This window comes from Arvicanthis niloticus, chromosome 3 (genome assembly GCF_011762505.2).
Source record: "Arvicanthis niloticus isolate mArvNil1 chromosome 3, mArvNil1.pat.X, whole genome shotgun sequence".
NCBI classification, from domain to species: Eukaryota; Metazoa; Chordata; class Mammalia; order Rodentia; family Muridae; genus Arvicanthis; species Arvicanthis niloticus.
Genome location: NC_047660.1, coordinates 85392593 through 85413976, shown reverse-complemented (window position 1 = coordinate 85413976; position 21384 = coordinate 85392593). Strand labels below are relative to the sequence as shown.

The following is a 21384-nucleotide window of genomic DNA, read 5'->3' as shown; positions in this document are numbered from 1 at the left end:
AACCCAGTAGTGCCACAGCTAGAAACACACCTGCGTGGCACAATCCTGAGGCTGTGACACAAACTCAGGGCAATGTGAGTGGTTTCTAGGAGCCTATCTGTAGGTAATTTGTTCTGGAGAAACAGGGTTCCTCACGCCAGGCTGTGGATAGTTGGCTGGGAATGCTCTGGGTTCCTCCAGGCTGGAAGTTAGGCTCGACTGCTGTGGCCCCAATGACACGAGAAAGCCCATGGGTTTTTACGGGCTTTAATGTCATGGCAGATTTTGGATGGATCTGGATGCACCCCCCTGAAACCCAGGGCAGACCTGAGTTAAATAGGGGCTGGGGAAAAATGCTTAATTGGCTCCACCCTCTGGCCTTCAGGTACCTCATTAGCATGTAAATCTCTCTAGGGCCTGAGGCCTGTTCCTCCTGACTGTTGGCCATAGACCTCTCTGTGGAGGGGTTGTTGGAGGGCTGAAGCTAAATTAAAAGAACCAGGGCCTGGGAGCAGAGCTGAACTACTGCCATCCAGTAAGGTCCTGGGGTTCCAAACTGGTGCTCGACCAAGCACCCAGCGGCTTCTCACAGCCCACTGTCCCACACCTATTGAACAAGTGAGGTGGTATGACCAGAGACTATGTATAATAATTAAAAACAAAATACCACAAGCATATGGTCATTCATATGGGAAAATGTTTTCTGCACCAGCACACTTAGAAACTGTTAATTAAACTTATTGAGTTCAAGCAGTAGTTTGTAGACTAATGTATAGTTCCCCTTGCGGTGTTTGCAGTTCCCCCTGAATCACATCTATATTTATATTTGGTGTCTAAGAGGACATATGGGGCAAAGAATGCTAAGTGATAAGAAGCCATGAGCATCCAGAAGAGGCTGAGAATGAGGTCCATGACCCCATTCTGCATGTTTTGGGGACATCTCTGCTGGTTACACTTAAAACAGCAGCATGTTCTGAAATGTGTTTAAGGTTGGTGGGTGTGAAAAACTAGCCTTTAGTAGGCAGACTGAGGCAAGAAGAGCCAAGATGACGACCCATCTGTGCTGACCTCTGAAAACTGTCATATGCTTGTGAAAATCTGGAAATTTCCAGAAATCCCTGACCCCACAAATCCCCAGGAAGTTCTATTTCCCACATTCATGTTCATGTCTTGGGATATTTGGTCACACTGTGTTTTTCTGTACCACAGGAGACATCCAGGCTTCGATAGGACCATGCTACAAAGGTGGCAGGTAACGGTTGTTCACAGGTGGTGGTGGTGGTGGTGGTGGTGGGGTACCCTGCAGTATGTAAAGCAGAAAGGAATCAGACCCAGCAAGAGGAGGTGTGCCGCATACTCAAGGAGGAAGTTTGTGCTTTAAATTTATTAAATTCCAGATCTTTCTCTGATAAGATCTCAAGAATGGAAGATTTGTCTTTGCACAGCCTTTGAATAGGAACCAGAGAATGTATGGGGCTCTGGTGTACATCCTCCCCTCCTAGAGGACATGCACACATACACATGCTGAAAAGGGAGCATCACGCATACCACTTCTTAGGAAGACATGCATGACTCCCAGCACAGATGAGTTACTAGTCTGTGTTCTCAGAGAAGAAGATACCCCAAAGAAGCCAACCCTGCAGATCTTTCCACATGTAGCCCACATCTCTATTTGTGCATGGTTAGCTTAAACTAGAGAGCCCTTAAGAGAGTGTTAAACAAATATAGACAGACAGTGAAAAAAGCCTTCCCCAGAGCATCAGAGGGAGACTACTGAGGGCTCCCTTTTGCATAACTACCATTTTCAGATCATTTTTTCTAATGGTGGAAGGGTCAGCAATGGGTTCATCCCCAGCATTTGTGCTGGTATTCAGTCAGCATCTGAGTGTCATGCTTGAGGTTTAAGATCAAAGAAAGTCAGACCCTTCGCTTCAGATTGCTGGTCTGCTTCTTCTTTGGCCAACATGGCTTCATCACATTATGCTCAGATCAATGGATGCCACCCTGCATTGGTGTGGGTTCCTGCATAAGATGTAGACAGATAGCTTAGGTGCCAGTCACCTTCATGGTCTTGTGTTGGAGTCTAGGATTCCTTTTGGGGGCTGAGGGTTAGGTCTGAATGATCTCAGAAAGGTATCAGATGTGTTTGGTTTGTCTCCTTGTGTATCTTCTGGTAGAAAAGGGAGATCAGCAATTTTGAATACCTCATGTACCTCAACACGCTGGCTGGAAGGACCTACAATGACTACATGCAGTATCCTGTGTTTCCCTGGGTTCTCGCTGACTACACTTCAGAGGTAAGGCATTCTCTGGGACATGCCAAAAGCTTTCTGAGGCTTTCTGTGCCTGTCATAAGCACACAGAGCCTTGCTATGAGGTTCAGTTTCCTGGCCCTCAAGGCCACTAGGTTCTCCTAAAGCTATGGCAGTCTTTACCTGGGTTCCTGCCCCAGATGCACCAGTGAAGTGATCAACACATCTGTGATTGTGTTAATCAACATGTGCCTGACATGAGCCACAGAGGGCTCCCTGTCACCCCTGAAGGAAACTGTTACCCATCTCCTGAGATGCTTGTGTAGGACAACATTGAAGATGCGGCATTCACAGTGAACCCAGCCATGAGATTTATTTGTAGCATCAATATGTGCAGAGATAGGGAAAAGGAGCTAGAGGCAGAGAGCTAAAGAGAAAAGGAGATGGGTTAGACAGGGTGTGAAGAACAGAAGTTCATGTATCATGGATCAGAGCAGCCTGACTACCCTCACCTATGAATGATTATGTGGAAGAGGCCAGGGTTGGAAGATGGAGGCTCAGTCTTCTGTGACTTCCCATCTCCACTTAAGGCAGGGAATGCAGCAGCATTTCTCCACCAGCCACACTTTGTTTTTTCTCACACTAATGGTCTACCTGTGACCAAGGCCATACAAAGATGAACCTTCAAAGTCGAAGGATCAACCCACACTTGCAAAGTGGTGGTTACTATATAAATGTTCTCTGTTTATCTCATACCTTGTATTTAGAACTGTGTTTACTTTCTTGTATTTAAAAATTAGGAAATATTTTAATTGGGGGAGGGGAACAGGGAAATCCAGTGGATTAGAGTACTTTGTGCACAAGCATAAATGCGTACAAAGCAGGACATGGCAGTGTGTCCTATAGTAGCAGTGCTGGGAGCAGAGATGGGAATCCCAGGACTCCTGTTAGCTAGCCAGCTTTTCCAAAGCAATGGGCTTCTAGCTTAGTGAAAACCCATCCTCTACCCTGCAAGCATATTGGATGGCATAGGCACTGGAGCACTTGCATACCTGTACTACATACATGCAACCTTCTTCTAAACACACAACACACACACACACACACACACACACACACACACACCACTACAACCATACACAGGACATTTCTCTTGAACATCTAGAAATTTGTGGAAATGAGGAGCTCTGGCAGCTATTAACCATTCTGACCTGTCAGGAACCTGAGTCTACTTCCCTTTTGTCTTTAACTGCTTTCTGCCAGCCTTTGAACTGGTGACAACACTGTCCCTCTATCAGGGAGCTGTGTGACTCGGTGCTAGCCCAGTGAATTAGAGCATTTTGGGCACAAGCTAGTGAAGAGAGCTTTAGGAAGAAACAGCCCTTCTCAAGGAGATGCAAACCTCAGGGATACTCAGTGTTCCCCCTCTGCACCGCCCCTCAACACACAGAGCATGTCTCTGAAGACACCTGTGTCCTTCCCATCCCCACCAAGGTGAATTCCTGAGGTCAGGAGCAGAGACAGCATTATATATCTTAATTGTCCGAAAGATAGTGGACCTCAGAAAAATGAGCATATTTCTCCCCCCCCACCCCAACCCCAAACAAATCACGTCTAGCTTCCTGTAAAATCAGCTTGACACAAAGCAAGTTCCTGAACTGTTGCAGTAAATTATTTAGTAAGGGCAACAGTTAAAAGTCGGACAGGCAATGGAAATTCTTTTCAAAGTCCCTTTTCAGTACCTGGTGGTCATGTTCTGATTTGGGTCAAGTTGGAACAGGCTCAGCTTGAACTCAATCTTCCCTCCTCTTACTTCTCCTCTCTCCCCTATTATGTCTTTGTGGATCACTGGCTTCAGGGCCATAAAACTCCAAGTAGCCAGCTAATCACAACAGGGGTTCAGACCAAATGACAATAAACCAATAAAGGAAGCCATAAAACTAAAGAGCGTGGCTCCTGGGGCACCAGGGGGCTGGGGGAGTTAACCCAGCTGCACATCTGCCTTCTAGATGTTGAACTTGACGAATCCCAAGACTTTCCGGGATCTTTCGAAGCCAATGGGGGCTCAGACTAAGGAAAGGAAGTCAAAATTTACTCAGAGGTTTAAAGACGTTGAAAAAATTGAAGGTGGGTACATACTTGCTTGATTTTGACTGATTTTGTGTGTGTGTGTGTGTGTGTGTGTGTGTGTGTGTGTGTGTGTGTGCGCGCAAATGTGTACAGTGTTTCTTTTCTTGACTTCTTCAAAAGATCAATAATGACTTAGTTGGTCACCCAGTCTAGCAATCATTGAGCTTAAATAAAGAATTCTCACATCCAGCAGCTGGCGTTGTGACTGCATGAGAGAATTACCTGGAAGAATTTGTGAACAATACTAAAGTCCTGGTGTCACCTTTAGAAATTTAACTAAGGTGACTGGAGAGATGGCTCACTAGTCAAGGGCAGTTCCCGCTCTAGCAGAGGACCCTAGTTTGATGCCCAGCACCCATATGGCTACTGATAACTATCTGTAACTTCAGCTCCTGGGGATCCAATGTCCTCGTCTGCCCTCTGTGGGAACTGCTTGTATGTGGTTCACTTCATGAAGGCAAAACATTCACATACACAAAATAAAAGGAAAACTTAAAAAAAAAATCTATGGAGAGATTTTAATGGCCATCCTGGATGGAAACGTCCATGCTGAGAGCTGACCACTTTGTCTCTAAGGGTAGGGGAGATGGAGGGAGCTGCACTTACAACCTCTGAATGATAGGTCTACTTTTTATTTGACTTACTCTAGAATTCAGTCCTCAAACTCTGTACATCACCTTTACGATCCTTGCTATATTTATGTGCTATCAGTTAGTGCCTTAATGTTCTTCTGTATGTCTTCGTGCTTCCTGAATCTGAATGAATGCATTTAGAAATACTGTTCTCAAGCACAGCGCAGCAGCCCTCAAGAGTGCCATTGTGTTGCAGGAGACATGACCGTGCAGTGCCACTACTACACTCACTATTCCTCAGCCATCATTGTCGCCTCCTACTTGGTCAGAATGCCACCCTTCACGCAGGCCTTCTGCTCCTTACAGGTAAGCTGCTGTCACTTCTTCCAGAGTGCTAGGGGATGAACACACCCAAGTCCCAGGCTTGGATAATGGCGGAGCCTCCTCTCTGAGAACTCAGACCTTAACTTGACGTTGGTTCCAATACTTATAGGAAGGATTTTTTTTTAATCATAAGTACTTGCACATCTGCCTGATTACAGTAAAAAATACACCTAATAGCACGGAATAATAAAATTACCCATGGGACATGTAAAAAATTAATACAAAAAGAAAGTAGAAATTGTTGAGACTAACAATGTCACAGTCAAAGCTCAGTAAAGTGCAGGGAAGTGACCATCAGACAGAATATATCTGTGCTCACTCCAACCAAAAGGCTCCGAGGAACAAATAAATATTTGAAATAAAAACAAAAACAAAAAAACTGGCTAACCCAGTAAAAAGAAACTGGTCATCTGGTCATCTTACCCATCCATAAGCTAACAAACTTTTATCTTACCAGCCTAGGGTTGCCAGGTTTCACAAATAAGAAAGCAGATACCTAGCTAGGTTTGGGTTCTGGATATTTTCACTCAAAAAGGACATACTGGAAGATCATTGGCTGCTTATCTGAAGTGTAAGTTATCTGGGTAGCCTGTGTTGTTTCAATCTGGCAGTCGTGAAAGAGTTGGAGTCTAGCCATTGCTGGAGTCCTGAATATGCACTATTTCTAAGTCAGAGTTTCTTATGGACAGACAGCACAGGAATAGTACCGAGATGCTTTTCTTCCTCTTCCCTCCATAAAACTCTTCACTGGATCCTGCACCCAAAAACCCCATTCAGAGGCAGAGCTTAAGCCAGCTGGCCGAGCTCACTGCAGAGGAGAATGCATACAAGGCTGAGTGTATGGCTGATGTGCTCACTGCGTTACAATGTCCTATGAGAGAAAGCCGTGAGTCTCATGACCAGAACTGCACCGAGCACACATGACCTACCTCTAATGCTTGAGCCTTATCTCAGAGGAATTTTAGTGTCTGAGAAACTTTGCATTTTGGTCACTTAGAAAACAATGACCCTGAGACAAGAGCCAACCTCAGTCAGCACTGAAAGCACTCCCCATCCCTGGGAAAGAATGGAAAGCCAAGGAGGGTCAGGCATACTCTCCAGTAAGGGGTGAACCCACTTACATTGTTTATGTCTTGGCACAAGTTCCCCTCTCCTTGACTGTGTGGCTTGTCTAGACTTTGTATAACCCCCTATCTCTGGAAATCCACTCAAAAATAATAAGTGTGCTTCCCCTGGGTCTTTCTCAGGCAACAAGCATTTTAAGTAAGTTTAGTTTGGAGAATGAATGGTCCCAGAGCTGTACCCCATGCCAGGAATCTCATCCAGATGTTGCTCATTAATCCACAAGAAATGATGATCACTGTTGCTGATGATAATGATGGATTCTGCTGTTGCTTTTCAGCCAGTGAGCTGAAATAGTCAAATGTTCAGGATGCCTTCACAGCTTTTCCTTAGCCCTTCCGACAGATGCGTTAAAGCCAGAGGTCCCAGCTTTACTTGTTGCTAAGGGTCTTTCCGAATAGGGAAGAGATGGGGAGAAATAGAGACAGGGTGTGCTGTGAGATTTACAACTCAGCCATGCCACTTAACAGATACCAATATCCCACATGTTGTGTTTCCTCTGGACATGAGGTACAGAGACCACTGGGTCATCCAGAAGAGCAAATGAGGAAATGTGGGGAAAGCCCCTCACTCCAGTGAGTAACCATGGTTATTTCCTTTCTTCCCTCAGTGACCAACCAGATCTGATCTGAGCAGATTTGAACTTGTTCAAGCTTGTCTCCTCTGGCAACAATGTTAGGGTAGCCTGAACTACAATAAGGCATCCTGAAGCAGAATGAGCCAGATTAAACAGGTCCTGCAAGCCCACCAGAATACTTGGTTAATGGTTACTCTGCCACTAATCATTAGGGTGAGCTTATTTTAGCCAGTTTGCTCTTCTAATAACTAGTTCAAAGTAGTTTGAGATGGTCTAACCCAGGGTGAGATGACCAGAGCCAACTTGCACCTGTGTCGCTGTTGGAGTGACCACACTGAGAATCTCAAATGGGACTCTCAGGGTTTTGGCTTGAGATTGTCTTTGGTAGATTGGACCAGCCAAGTTGGAATCATCTGCTTTCTCTGTGTAACCCCTCTGCCCTACACTAATCTGTCTTAGCTGCTGAAATTTAAGTGACTTCTCCAGTTGCTCCTCACTGGCCTAAAGACCCTGCAATCATCTGCCCTTTCCTAGAACAAAACGAGAACAGTTTTAGCTCTTAAAAGGATCGGTACAAAGGCCACATCTGCTGAAGGAGTCCTGGGGCTCACCAGATCTCCTAAGGAATGTCCTAGCATCTTTGTATGAGTTTATCTGCCTCCTAGGGACAGGCCTGTTTCTTCGCAAGAGACCTTTGGTGGTCCTTCTCCATGGTGACAAGAAGGATCCGCCCCTTCCTGTTATCTCACCCACCTGAAGGTCTGACTTCTAAGTTGAATGTGGATGAGTTGGAGAGTTGGTGTGTGTGTGTGTGTGTGTGTGTGTGTGTGTGTGTGTGTCCACGATGCCTGCAGTGAGGCCTTCTGCATTTGCAGGAGGCTGGAGCCAGCGTGCTTATGAGTGTTGGCATGCTCTTCCATTCTGAGCTGAGTGGACTCTGCCCTTTACCTGCTAATGTAAGTGCATTAAAGTGAGGATGTGTGTGCTTCTGGCTGGGGCCTCAGGGTTCTGTGTCCTGGCTCTGCCATCTGATGTTGACTAGAGTATTGCATTCTCCAGGATTTGGTTTCCTTATTCATGAGGTAAAGATCAGGGAGGGGGTAAGATGCTGCATCTGAAGTCCGCTTCATAACAGCATTAGTCTGGAACACTCAAGTACCTACTATGTTTCTGAATTGTGCGGAATCAAATACCTTACATGTATCTTTAAAGAGTTTGACCTTTCTTAGTGTGGCAAAGTATACATCACATAGAATCTGCCATGTAGCTATTTTTTAAAGATTTATTTATTTATTTTATGGATATGAGTGGTTTATCTGTATGTACACCTGCATGCCAGAAGATGGCATCAAATTCATTACATATGGTTGTGAGTCACCATGTGGTTGCTGGGAGTTGAACTCAGGACCTCTAGAAGAGCAGGGTATGCTCTCAACTGCTGAGCCATCTCTACAGCACTCCCTGTAGCTATTTTTATACATATAGTTCAGTGATATGAAGTACCAGAGTGACATGTCAAGTGCATGCCAGTGGATCAACCACAGAGTGTCTGTGCTACCACACACTGTGTGCTTATGTGGGACATCTGGTGTGACCTGCTGAGCAGCTGACAGGCTGGCACGGGACAACCTAGGCACTATGGCTGGCTCACCATGTGCTGGGCCCAGTAGTGTGGACAGCACCAGGATTTTCACACAGTTTGACACAGGACTTCTGCATACTGTGCCCTGGCTCCATGTAAGAGGCTCTTTACAGCCTGTGGTTAAATGCAACTACATTTAGATTGTTTTAGAATTGATGCTCCTCTGGTATTGATGTATTTATCTTCCTGCCCAAACTTGTCAATACAATGATAGATTTTTATAGTCTATAAAATATGAAATAATTGCTTATCCTTGGGATTGGTTCCAGGACCCCTTTCTGATACTGAAATCAGAGGTTGCTCAGACGACTAATATAAAGTGGCATCGTATTTTCATAAAACCTATACATCCCCCCACATGCTTTAAACTACCTCTAGATTATTTACAATATCCATTCCAGTGCAAATGTTTTGTAAACAGTTGTAATACTGTATGGCTCAGTAGACTGTAAGAAGAATAAAAGGGTATTAAAAACTCGAGACATATGATCTATCCAAATATTTCCAGTCTATGGTTGCATCTTTGAATGTGGATCCCTCAGATATGGAGTACCAACTGTAGATGTGTGTGTGTCATGTGGTCCAAGCAGGTAGAATATATGTGGAATGTGACCAGACTTGTGTTAATTATGTGCTTTGCAGTCCCCATGAGTTTGTCTGGGAATAATGGACTATTGTATTCAGGGCAAGTAGCTGGTACTGCACCTTAATGACAGGCTAAGTATTCTATAGTTTTCATGAGCTTTGCCTATAGAGATTTGGGATGTGTGAGTCTCTTGAAAGCTGAGTCACTGTGAGGCCACACCCCTGCTATGTCCTAGCAAAAGTGCCATATATTCTCAGGCCTAAGACGTGATTAGCCTGGGTAGGGCCCAGCAAAGCAGCCTGTTCCCAGCAAGGACACAGTGTGGAGGCAGCTGCTGTATTTAATAACAAGTGGAAATAAAGCAGCGCTGTGCTAATTAAGTCCTACCCCTGCGAAGTCAGCTGTTACCAGCAGTGGGGAAGGGTTTTCCAAAGTACCTGAGGCGAGATGGCTGGGTGTTGTGCAAGGCAGTCTTTATCTGCAGGGAACTGAGAACCCTGGGGTAGACATGGCCTGAGCTGTTACCTACAGCTTCCAGTCGGCATCAGGGTGACAGTAACATGAAGAAGATAAAGAGCCTGTGTCAATGGCCATATCTCTTCAGACCCTACCTGATGTTATCACAGCTCCCAGTGAGGCCCCTGCCTCTGAGCCAAGGGATTGACAGGACATAGGGTCTGTAAGGTCCCAAACTGTAACCCAACAAGAATTCTTCAAGGCCTCTAGTATGGTCTAATTTTGATTATTCGAGTATTGGGAAAGGCACATGTGGTAATGTCTGACTGCTCCATGGTGGTTGTGCAACTGAGCTACAGCTTCGACATCCTCTTCAGCTTCCTGACTGAACAGTGAGGGTGAAGACTTGTCTGCCTAGTCCAGTCCCCCTGTGATACATTTGCTCACAGCAAAAAGCATGGGTGTCAACATGCTTTGGGGTTTACTAGCTTAAGGGAAAGGTCTCAGTGTATGAAAGGAGAGTGGAGGCTGCTCTGAGCCAAAGCCATCCCTACTGAGACCAGGACTAACTAGTGCACGGGCTTCCCAAATGCCACTCACAGCATTATATTTTAGGGTATATATACCCTAAAATGGTATATATGGGCTGTTAGCTGAGGCTCATGGGTTTCTCTCACCTGTACACCCTTTCCCTAAGTGCTAATGAGCTCCCCTGACAATGCCCCTCTCACTTCCTGTTCCCACCCTAAGGCCTCTTGGCCTTTACTACCCTCCTGTCCCCATCCCAGGCACTGGGGGAACCTGACTCCCAACACCCTACCTTTTGTTTCCAATGGTTTCCACCCCATTTCTCTTTATCCTTTCAGAAAGTCCCTGGTTTTCTTCCCTGTATCCTAAGACTAGGATCCCTTCCTAGTCCCTGGAGTATACAGGATAAAGATGCAGGGCTAGGACAAGGGAGATGACTCAGCAGTTAATAGCACCGACTGGTCTTCCAGAAGACCTGGGTTCCATTCCCAGCACCCATGTGGTGGCTCACAACCTTTTGTAACTTCAGTTCCATGTGATCTATATTTCCTCTGGCCTCTGTGAGCACATGCACATGGGTGTACACACACACACACACACACACACACACACAGAGAGAGAGAGAGAGAGAGAGAGAGAGAGAGAGAGAGAGAGAGAGAGAGAGACACAGAGACACAGAGACACAGAGACAGAGAGACACAGACAGAGACACAGAGAGAGAGAGACAGAGAGAGAACCCTTTCAGATAATTTAATTTAAAAATTTTAAAAACATACAGGGCTTGTTAATCTGGTGCTGCTTTCCTTATGTCTAGCATGCCACCTGGGGTTATATCTTGCCTTCTCATCCACTTGGGCATATACATTATTGATTTCAGAGCCAAAACAATCACTGAAGCTTCATGGGGAACAGGGGTAGGTGATTAAAGAGATTTTGAAAACTCATGTTTATCCTATAAGCAAGTGCTGAAATTCTCACCTGAGACAGCACAATGTCCCCTACATGGCTCACTGCCTGATGGGCAGATAGTAATTTAAATCAGCTGACACCAGTAAGCAAGTGCACTGCATACACAAGATACTTCTAAATTATTAAGAAAAATGCCTACAGATCTAAAAGGTTATCAGCCTCCTCATAGGATCAATCCAGTCCCTTAGCTGAATGTGAGTGGATGAACTTGCTTCAGTCCTACTTGGGGTTTCAGGATATATTGTAAGGATAACTGTGGGCAGAAGAGATGGTTTGGTGGTTCTGAGTGGGTACTGTTCTCACAGGGGACCAGAGTTTGATTCCTACCACCCATGATAGATGGTTCATAACTGCTTGTAATTCCAGCTCCAGAGGAATCTGTTGCCTCTGGCCTTCCTTCTGTATGAGCATTTGTGCACATGTATACACACACACACACATACACACACATATACACACAGAGACACACTTAAAAATAATACAATAAATCTTAATTTTAAAAAAGTGTATCTGTGGAGTCATATGTCCTTGAACACATGTTAAGGCCTGAGTTTCTTTTGCGTATGGGTCCAAAATGGAATGTTTTCACTCTGACCTCCTCTACCTGCCCATGCTGGAGACAGCTTTAAGAGCGCCATGACTGAAGGGCTTACCCAGTGGCAAACAAAAGCACACACAAAAGGAACATTATCTTCAGTAAAATGCATTGTGTTTTGGTGTGAGTCTGTTATAATCTGTGTACTTGCCCAAGACCCAGTATTTCCCTGACTTTAACTGATTGTCCAGCCCTGCCCTGACCCTCCAGCACTCCATAATTCTGATTTGTATTTTTCAATCTTGCTGCGCCCTTTTTAACATCATAAATGATCAGAACACCTCAGGTTGTATTCTGAGCCTTACTGTATTCAAAGTATGTTGCTGGTGTCTTCCCATGTGGGTGATACCATGTGTGTGAGCCTTTCGTCTCTGAGCTCTGTAGCCTAAGTTTGACTCCACTGCCTTCTGGCTTTGAGTTGGCACACAGGAAATCATCTGCCATCGAGAAGGCGTTATGGTGTTGATCTTTATGTCCTCCTCACTGACCACTTGGATACTCAGTATTCGTGACATGCACGGAAAGCCGCATGTCACAGGGCGGACCTCAGCTGGGGACCTCTTGCCCGTCATTTTCTTTCTGTCCAACTCCACACTGCATTTGACTCTTGCTTCCTCCGTTTGGTAGACTTTCCTCCCATGGTCAGTCTGTAGGGCCAAACCATGCCACTCATGCCTCTGCATCTTGCCTCTTTCTTGGGCACCCCTGCCTTCTTCCTTAGGAATAAGGTCCTGGCTGGGGCCGACTGCCAGCAGCCACTGGAGCATATGTCAACCCACACACAATACAACAAAGCAACTCCACTTTTTCTTCTAGGGAATTTGGTGTTTTCTTTTGTATTGCAGAAGTGAGAAAACCCATTAATTTTGAAACAAATGTATGCAAATACATTTATTAATATAGGAAATAGGAAAATCAGTTATTGCTTCCTTTATAAATAATACAGGCTTAAGTTTTAAAGATATTACTTTTGCTAAAATGCATTAGACAGCTGTGAAAAAAATAACATTTTTCTTTGTGGTAATATCTTTAACCAGATTTGTAGCACTAACAGTATTTCCTATGTATATATTATTTTTATTTAATACAGGTAATCTTTTTATTACCAAATCATATTGTTTCTCAGGAGATTACCATCAGCACTTATAAAAGCTGCAAAGGAAAAATGGGACCTGGAGAAGACATCAATCTCCCACGGTGTGAGGCTCAGGCTGCAGATTAAATACACAAAGCTCTTAATACATTTCAATGAGCGACTCGTTAGGTGCAGATTTATTTACATTTCCCCCACTTCATTTCCATTCCCATTTCAATCTGATGATGGACATCGCTTCCTGATTTTAACAGAAAGCAAAGTGGCCTGGGTTGGGGGTGCCTCTTTAAGATGCATATTATGGTCGAGATCTCATGGGACCAGGACATCTTTGTGATCCACGGCTCACAATGGGTCAACTCCTCTGGCTCAGAAAATGGACCACCTAGTCCTTGTCTACTGGATTGCCCAGCATTGGCACACCTTACATATGTAACAGGGTCTCCTTTCCCAGAAAGAGATGAGCTTGTGAACCTTTCCCTCCCCATACCCCACCCCAGAAGAGCAAGTTTGTACCACTTCCAGAGATGTCCTTAGGAACTGGCAGGGGCAAAATATGCCCTTTATGGCATGAGTATGGCCCCAGCCTGGCATTCACTGCTTTGATGGCCTTGAGGAAGTCAGTGCACCTTGAGGACCAGTTTTCACTTCTGCAAAATGGAAGTGCCAATCCATTCCCAACTTCTGAACTCATTCCCCTGAGGCTGAATGGATAGATGGACACACACACACACACACACACACACACACACACACACACACACCTGATCATATAACCCTTTCTCCCACAGGGTGGAAGCTTTGATGTGGCTGATAGAATGTTCCATAGCGTAAAGAATGCTTGGGAATCTGCCTCCAAAGAGAACATGAGCGACGTCAGGGAGTTGACACCTGAATTCTTCTACCTGCCTGAGTTTTTAACCAACTGTAATGCAGTGGAGTTTGGTGAGTAGAGAGAGAGAGACACTGGGAAAACTTGATGAGCTAGGCCAGGGAGCTTGGGGTTTCTCCTATAGGTCTCCAGAAAGACACCAATTTCATCAGTTTCTTTGCTGGAAAACTCACCAGGCCCCTAATCAGGACCAGTACATTAGAGGTGACATCCCTGCTGGGTGACTGAAAGTTATTACACAAGTGGCTTCTGAGGAGGAATGCTGGGTTCCAGGCTTCCATAACAGCACTGAGTACCTACCTCAGGCAATGGCCTGTTCTCTGAGGATCCCAGGGATCAGTGTGTAGTGAGATAGCATCCTGCAATCTAGAATCTTTGCTGATGACTTACAGTTAACACTGCCTGCCCTTGAGGCTCTTAACCTTGAGACAGACTCACCAGTCCCGTTTCTGCTGTCCGACTGCTGGGTGCCACATCTTCCACCTTGCAGCCCAGGAAGTGTCAGGCCTTCTTCCTGCTTCAGAGAAGGCACAGAAGCTTATGGAGGCCTAGTAGGCTAAACATGTACCTGGCATCTCTCCTGTGACTGTGTGAGAGTAAGATGAGGCAATGTAGTGAGGGGATGTATAGTCAGAGCTGAAACAGGATGTAGGCGAGCTCTCCAGCCAGGTCAAGAGAAGCCGTGGGTGCTGAAGAAAACACCAGGAGGCTGATAGTTAGCATCCCTCAGGCCTATCATTCCTCAGGCTTCCTATTTTCCCTTAAGCAAGGGTTTGAACCTCAAGCCAGGCCATGTGAGTAAGATTATTTTTCCCCACAAACCCTTATGTGGTTTCCAGCCCTGGCATGGGGCCACAGTACTATGGAGTGCTTGAAGCCACTCCATTTCTGGTCCAGCTGGCCAGCCTGACACAGGTCCTTGGTGAGTCTGGCAGTGTCCATGTTCTCGGATGCCTCATAGCAGGCACAGGGCAGAATTAGACAGATACAAAGGACAATTTCCAGAGGGCATGGTGGGGCTCAGGATGGGAGGTAAGTTTGAGGGTGGCCAGTGAAAGCTAAGAGGATGGTGGAGTACCAAGCAGAGTTCACCTCTGCCTATGGATTAAAGCTGTGTTCTCGGAAGAAGGTGTGGCAGGCTTAGATGAAGGAACCACAGGATCTGAGACAATCAGGTGTCACTGGGAGAACAAGCATCCATGTGGCTGGCACCTACTGTATGCAGGCACCTCAGGTCATTGTGGTTTGTCCTAAAGACATGGTCTAGGTGAGGAAGTGGGGTTTGGGTTTAGGCTATAAACAAATAAAGTGAAACACTGCCCAGTGCGGCAAAGTCCTGTAAGGAAAACAGTCAAGACCACTGTCTGAGAGTGAATTGGAGAGGACTGTGTTGTTCTGTTCCCCAAGAAGAGACTGGAGCTGAGTCTGAGTAAAGAGAAAATGGGACTCAGCACAGCTGGAAAGCCCCAGACTAGAGCAGAGTGGTTTTTTTTTTTTTAATTTTCACTCATTTCTTTATTCACTTTACATCCTCATGGAAGTCCCTCCCTGCTTCCCTTCCCTTTCCTCTCTGCTCTTCTCCAGTCCCACCCCTCCCCCCACTATCCCCTCCCTTTCTTCTCCTTGGGCAATGGTATTCTACCTGCTCCATAAGTTCAAGCAAGACCATAGGAGCATTGCTGAGCACTGGTCATGGTTAGGCTAGTGTTGCTTTGTGTGTGCTATATGCTTGCTTTTCTCATCTCATGCCAGCCCCGTGTGGCTTTATCAGCACGGTTACACTTACAGATAGAGAAACTGAGTCCCTTAGAAGTCAAATATCTTGTTCAAAGTTGGCAGCTGGTGGACAGGAGAGACTTGGGCTGGGATCCAGGCTCTTCCTCTTACTGTGTGAAGACTGTCCATGCAAAAAGCCACTATCATTGGGAAGATAGTATGTGCCAAGAACTTCATGTGGTACCTGGCATAGATAGCCCTGCGTGATGGTATGCTTGGGTTATTATCGGCATCTTCTCTTGTGTCAGTCTGCAGGTGAAAGGCGTTGTTAGTGGTGAGGGAGATGCAGCAATGGTGTGTGTGAATTGGGAATCTCTTCTAGTGTTGCCTGGGAAGCCAAGAGGACCTCATGAAGGATGTTAACTGTAGGGTCAAGCAGAGGAGGCCTGGGGTTCTATGGATAGAAGTGGCAGGAGGCAGTGTGGTCTGGTAGGACGTAGCTCACATTCCAACCTGCACGGAGTTGGCAGTTGCAGAGAACATGGATTTGATGAACCTAGAGAGGCCTCACTTTGGCCTGTTTCCCTTCACACTCAGGCTGCATGCAGGATGGAACGACGCTGGGGGATGTGCAGCTCCCTCCCTGGGCTGACGGGGATCCGAGGAAATTCATCAGCTTGCACAGACAGGTGAGACACTCCAGTCTGTCCCGATGGGCACTTCAGCATCTATCTCTTTGTCTCCATGAAGTTCTCTGTCTCACTGGTGGGGATAAACTTTGAGGCTTTGATGTCTGGAGAAACCAGAGAAAGCCCAGGGACAGGATTACTGTTTTCCTGGATGCTTAAAGAACACCAGTTTGCTCTGCAATTGTACTAGGCTGCTGTGATGGGCATCGTGACAGGGAGTGAGCCTGACTCTCTGGTGGCATGTCAGTGCCTTCAGCACCCCAACGTAGGGCCACTCCCCAGACTATGTTCTCAGTGTACCTCAGAGGTGGTTTGGAGGCCCCAGAGAGCTCTCACCTATCACGAGGTTTTGAGGGAAGATGACTGAGCTTGTCACCCAGAAACACTGATAAGGAAATGAAATTGTGCTCAACATCATTAGTCAGTAAGAAACTTAATCAGACCAGAATGAGATGCCATGACACACCCACAATAATAAAAACTGGGGGCTGTGTATGTTTGTAAGCCTAGTGGTAGGGGGTGGAGACAGAAATATCTGTTTCCAGGAAGTCTCTTGGAGGTCTGGGCAGCTCTGCAAATGTCAATGAAAGACCATGTCTAAAAAAGATAAAAATTAAATTAAAAAATAATAATAAAATGGGGGAGGGGCAGCATCTGCAGATTGGCACCTGCAGTTATCCTCTGGCCTCTCTGTGTATACACACCTAAGAGCACAATACACACACCCTCACACAGAGGCTTAAATGTAGAGAACTGGTTGGTTGGTTGGTTGGTTGGTTGGTTGGTTGGTTGGTTTTAAAGCATTAGTTAGGATTTCACAGTCTTTGGGCTTTGACTTCAGGCTCTGGAAAGTGACTTCGTCAGCAGCAACCTCCACCACTGGATAGACCTAATCTTTGGGTATAAGCAGCAGGGACCAGCTGCTGTAGAGGCATTGAACACTTTCCACCCCTACTTCTATGGTGACAGAATAGACCTCAGCAGCATCACTGACCCCCTGATCAAGAGCACTATCCTGGGCTTCATCAGCAACTTTGGACAGGTGCCCAAGCAGGTAGGTATGGCAGGCCACAGCATCCATCTTGCTTCATCAAGAGTGGACAGCACATTCTTGGGAAAGAGAACAAGGATGTTCTATCCCATTAGGAGTAAAGGACAAGTCATACCTGGCCTTCAGAGCTAGGGTAAGGTGATGTCATTGACACGGGATAATGCTACAGTCTTCTGTAACACTTATGGTGCTATGATATTACTATTACTCCTAATGAGTTGAGATAGCAAGTAGCTGAAAACAGAACAGCTTGTTCTATGACTTAAAGAAAATAGCAGCCCCTTTCTGAGCCCCAGGCCCCTTATCTATAACAAATGAGAAGCCTGCTGACACTCATTTCTGTTGGAGGAAAGCCAGCCCTGATAGTGCCCAGAGAAAGGATGTGATGCACCTAATGACTTGTGTGGTGTGTTTGTCTGTATCTCCAGATCTTCACTAAACCCCACCCATCCAGAAACACCACAGGGAAACCTCCAGTGCCTGGAAAGGACACTTCCACTCCTGTAGGCCTTCCAGGCCACTCTCAGTCCTTCCTCCACAGCCTGCCAGCACTGAGACCCTCTCAGGTCACTGTCAAAGGTGAGTACCCGGGCTTGCCTTGTCTCAGTCTTCTCTTTAGGGACTGGATTCCTCTGGGACAGTGGTTCTCAACCTTCCTAATGCTGTGACCCTTCAATACAGCTCCTCATGTTGTGATGATCTCCACACATAAAATTATATCACTGCTACTTCATAACTGTAATTTTGTTACTGTTATAAATTGTAATGTAAATATCTGAAATACAGGATATCTGATATGTGTCTCCTGTGGAAAGATCATTCAACCTCCTGAAGGGGTCATGACCCACAGGTTGAGAACCATTGCCCTAGGAGTTCAAGGGCCCAGGCTTGGAAAGAAGTGAGTTTTGCAATGGCTATGTCTCCAAAGTCAGTAGGCACTGAAAGGTGATCTCTTATATGGAAGTGTTATATTAGGCCCTGACTTCTAAGACCCACAGGTTTTTCTCTGTCTCTCTGTCTCTCTCTGTGTCTCTGTCTCTGTCTGTCTGTCTGTCTGTCTCTCTCTCTCTCTCTCTCTCTCTCTCACACACACCTCTTGCATACACATACAAAAACACACTCCATGCACACCCCTCCAAAGACAAATGGCAGGCTCTGCACCCCTGTTGCTCTCAAGCAGCCAGATGCATGCATGCATGGAGTTGACAGCTAAGGACACGTGCCCTGGGGCAGGTGCCTGTGAGTCCCAGCCCTACAGCTTCCTAGCTTGTGCGAATCATAGAGTTCTGAAAGAGGGTGGTTTTCTTGTAACGTGCACAGGGCAAGACAGGGGTATCTGCATTGAACAGTCTCCTCCCACATTATGTATGCCTGTGCTGGCCAGGAAGCATACTCTGGGAGGGGACCACTAGAACCACTATCTCTGCTTCTCCAAAGAGACTGTAAGAAGGAAGGGGTGGACTTCCCGGGATACCAGCTGCTCATCAGCCAGCTGACCTCTGAGCTGGATTCCAACTGTGGTCAGAGATGGTTTCCAGAGTTTAGCTAGTAAAACTATGGTGGGATCAGGGCCACATATCTGGGGTCCCTCCAAAGTACACAGGAAGGATAGGTGGACAGAGTCACCCAAGCTCTGTGACTTTGGATCATCTGTCCCAATATACTCTCTGGGCTTCTTGTATCACTGAAGAAGAGTCACTTAAACTTGGACTTGTAAGTCCAAGTTAGAGATGGAGCTGGAGAAGGGACACTTAGGCTACTCCTAAGTGGGGTGCACCAGAGCCTCAGTCAGCGGCTCCTGGCCGGGCAGGATGCTGGATGATGCTCTGTTTTCTGTAGTGTCTTCTCTCTAGGCCCAGTGAAAGCTGGTACTTTCCTCTTGAATATCCAGTATACTAACTGGGGAGCAGATATGTACCTTTTCTCTCTAGGGTCAGAATCCCCAAAAGGGGCCATCGGCCACATTGTCCCTACTGAGAAATCGATCCTAGCAGTGGAGAAGAACAAACTGCTGATGCCTCCTCTCTGGAACAGGACCTTCAGCTGGGGCTTTGATGACTTTAGTTGCTGCCTGGGAAGCTACGGCTCTGACAAGGTGACAGGACATGGCACGGGGTGACAGGGGCAGAGTTTGGGGGTCTTGACTCTCTTCAGGCTGGCAGAGCACACTGTTACATCAGCAACCAAATCTGACAGATCATGGGGTGGGGGCTACCCAAAGCCTATGCAGATGTGCACTTACTCTGGGTAGGAGTGCCTGGGCTCCCTCGCCCCAGGCAACACTCAGGAGAAGGGCTCAGGCTGAACATTTAACAGCTTCTAAGAAGAGCTCTGTGTGTGTGTGTGTGTGTGTGTGTGTGTCTGTGTGTGTGTGTCTGTGTGTGTCTGTGTGTGTCTGTGTGTGTCTGTGTGTAATGGTCTCACTGTATGTTTTAGGCTTCCAGTTGTCTCTGCCTTTTCCAGACCCCTCATTACCCAATCCCCCTTCCATCCCACACTATTTCCCTGCCCTATACAATGAATCCTCAACATTCCATGCTTCTGGCCCTTCTTTTTATAACCTTGCCCCACCAGTTGCTAGAGGCAATCATTGCAACTAGCCCCCTAATTCCCCATTCCTGTTCTACCACCATCTCAGGCTGAGCTGCACCTCCTCAGCCCCCCACCCCCCACATCACATTCCATGGGTTTTTACAGCTCCTGCATAGCTATGCAACAAGCATCTGCCTGCTCCCCTCTCCCAACAGACTAAAGTAGGAGCTCTTCCGTGGAAACACATCCGGGATGGCCTAAATTCAGTTACCCAAGCCTGGCTGTGGGTTCAGCTATGCATTCCCTACTCTGACGTGGCTGCTCGGTATCTGCTGTGTCAGCATTCAGTACTCATCTCTCACAGATCCTGATGACGTTTGAGAACCTGGCTGCCTGGGGTCCCTGTCTGTGTGCTGTATGCCCGTCCCCTACAATGATCATCACATCCGGTGCCAGTGCAGTGGTGTGTGTCTGGGAGCTCAGCCTGGTCAAAGGTCGCCCGAGAGGCCTGAAACTCCAACAGGTATGTGCCCCTCATAGGTGTGGTGTCTGTGGCAAACATGGTGCCAAAGCAGGACCGGAGAGTCGACAGCTGTCGTTTGTGAATGGTTTCAGTCCCTGAGTAGATCTGATGAGCGGGCACCTCCAAGGACGTCTGAACATGGCACATGATGCAGTTGCTTCTATGTAGCCCTAGGCCAGAAAAATCTGTCTCCTGGGCCAGGTGATGTGTGGGGCATTTGCCCATGGGGGCTGTTGTAAGGAGCATTCACTAGCATCACCTCACTTAACCTTCTAATGGCCCTGAGAAAGGTGAACTCTTATCATCCCTATAGTCTTGGTTAAAAATAGTTCCTGGGCAGCCGGGGCTACACAGAGAAACCAAAAAAAAAAAAAAAAAAAAAAAAAGAAAGAAAGAAAGAAAAAGAAGAGAAAAGAAAGAAGCCAAGTGGCTCTTTCAAGTTCATAGATCCAGGAAATGGAACTTCAGACAGGAGGTGCCATGGATAGAACCCACAGCAGGCTGAGAACAGAGACCTCCAACTGTTCATCAAAGGGGGAGGGAGGATCTGTCCTTGACCTGTATCACTTGAGGTCATATTATGAAATAGGTTCAAAACAGTTCAGAATGTGTTTGTTTTTAAAGATGTGAAACATTAAAGGCAATTTGAACTTCACCTTAAAAATAAGAAATTCTTTGCTTTCTCTATAAAAATGTTTCATTTCTGCACACTACCGACCCCTATATGCATATTTATACCTTTCCAAGTCATACAGATATTTTTGTTCCATTTTCAGCTAGCTTATCAAATTGTTTTATTTTTCTACAGTCTCTATAATTTGCATTTCAATTGTTCCAGATGATTCCATTTCCATAAAATTACATTTCAATTGCTATGTCAGTGTACCATGGTTTAATAAACCATTTCTTCTAAAACTAGACAATTAGGTTATTTGCAACTTTTAACCATTTTCAACAGTGCCACAGAAGACATGTCATATGTACACGCCACTTGCTTCTGGCTGGTTGTTTCCTTATGATGTATTTTGAGGGAGGTTACTGAGCAATGATACAGAGTTTTCCAAAATTATTCTATAGCTCTCCAATGCCGTCAACA

General features: G+C 46.1%; 1 protein-coding gene across 4 annotated transcripts in view; it reads left to right on the top strand.

Annotated features, from left to right (window-relative positions):
* Wdfy4 (WDFY family member 4) overlaps positions 1-21384 on the top strand; it is a 228359-nt gene that overhangs the window by 197557 nt on the left and 9418 nt on the right. For all 4 annotated transcript variants that reach the window (XM_076931448.1, XM_076931447.1, XM_076931449.1 and 1 more), the window contains 10 exons: positions 1189-1231; positions 2157-2276; positions 4241-4358; positions 5190-5299; positions 13677-13830; positions 16091-16182; positions 17024-17236; positions 17662-17812; positions 19144-19328; positions 20130-20288. In XM_076931448.1, coding sequence (XP_076787563.1) covers positions 1189-1231; positions 2157-2276; positions 4241-4358; positions 5190-5299; positions 13677-13830; positions 16091-16182; positions 17024-17236; positions 17662-17812; positions 19144-19328; positions 20130-20288 — 1345 coding nt within the window. The remainder of the gene's footprint in view (positions 1-1188; positions 1232-2156; positions 2277-4240; positions 4359-5189; positions 5300-13676; positions 13831-16090; positions 16183-17023; positions 17237-17661; positions 17813-19143; positions 19329-20129; positions 20289-21384) is intronic.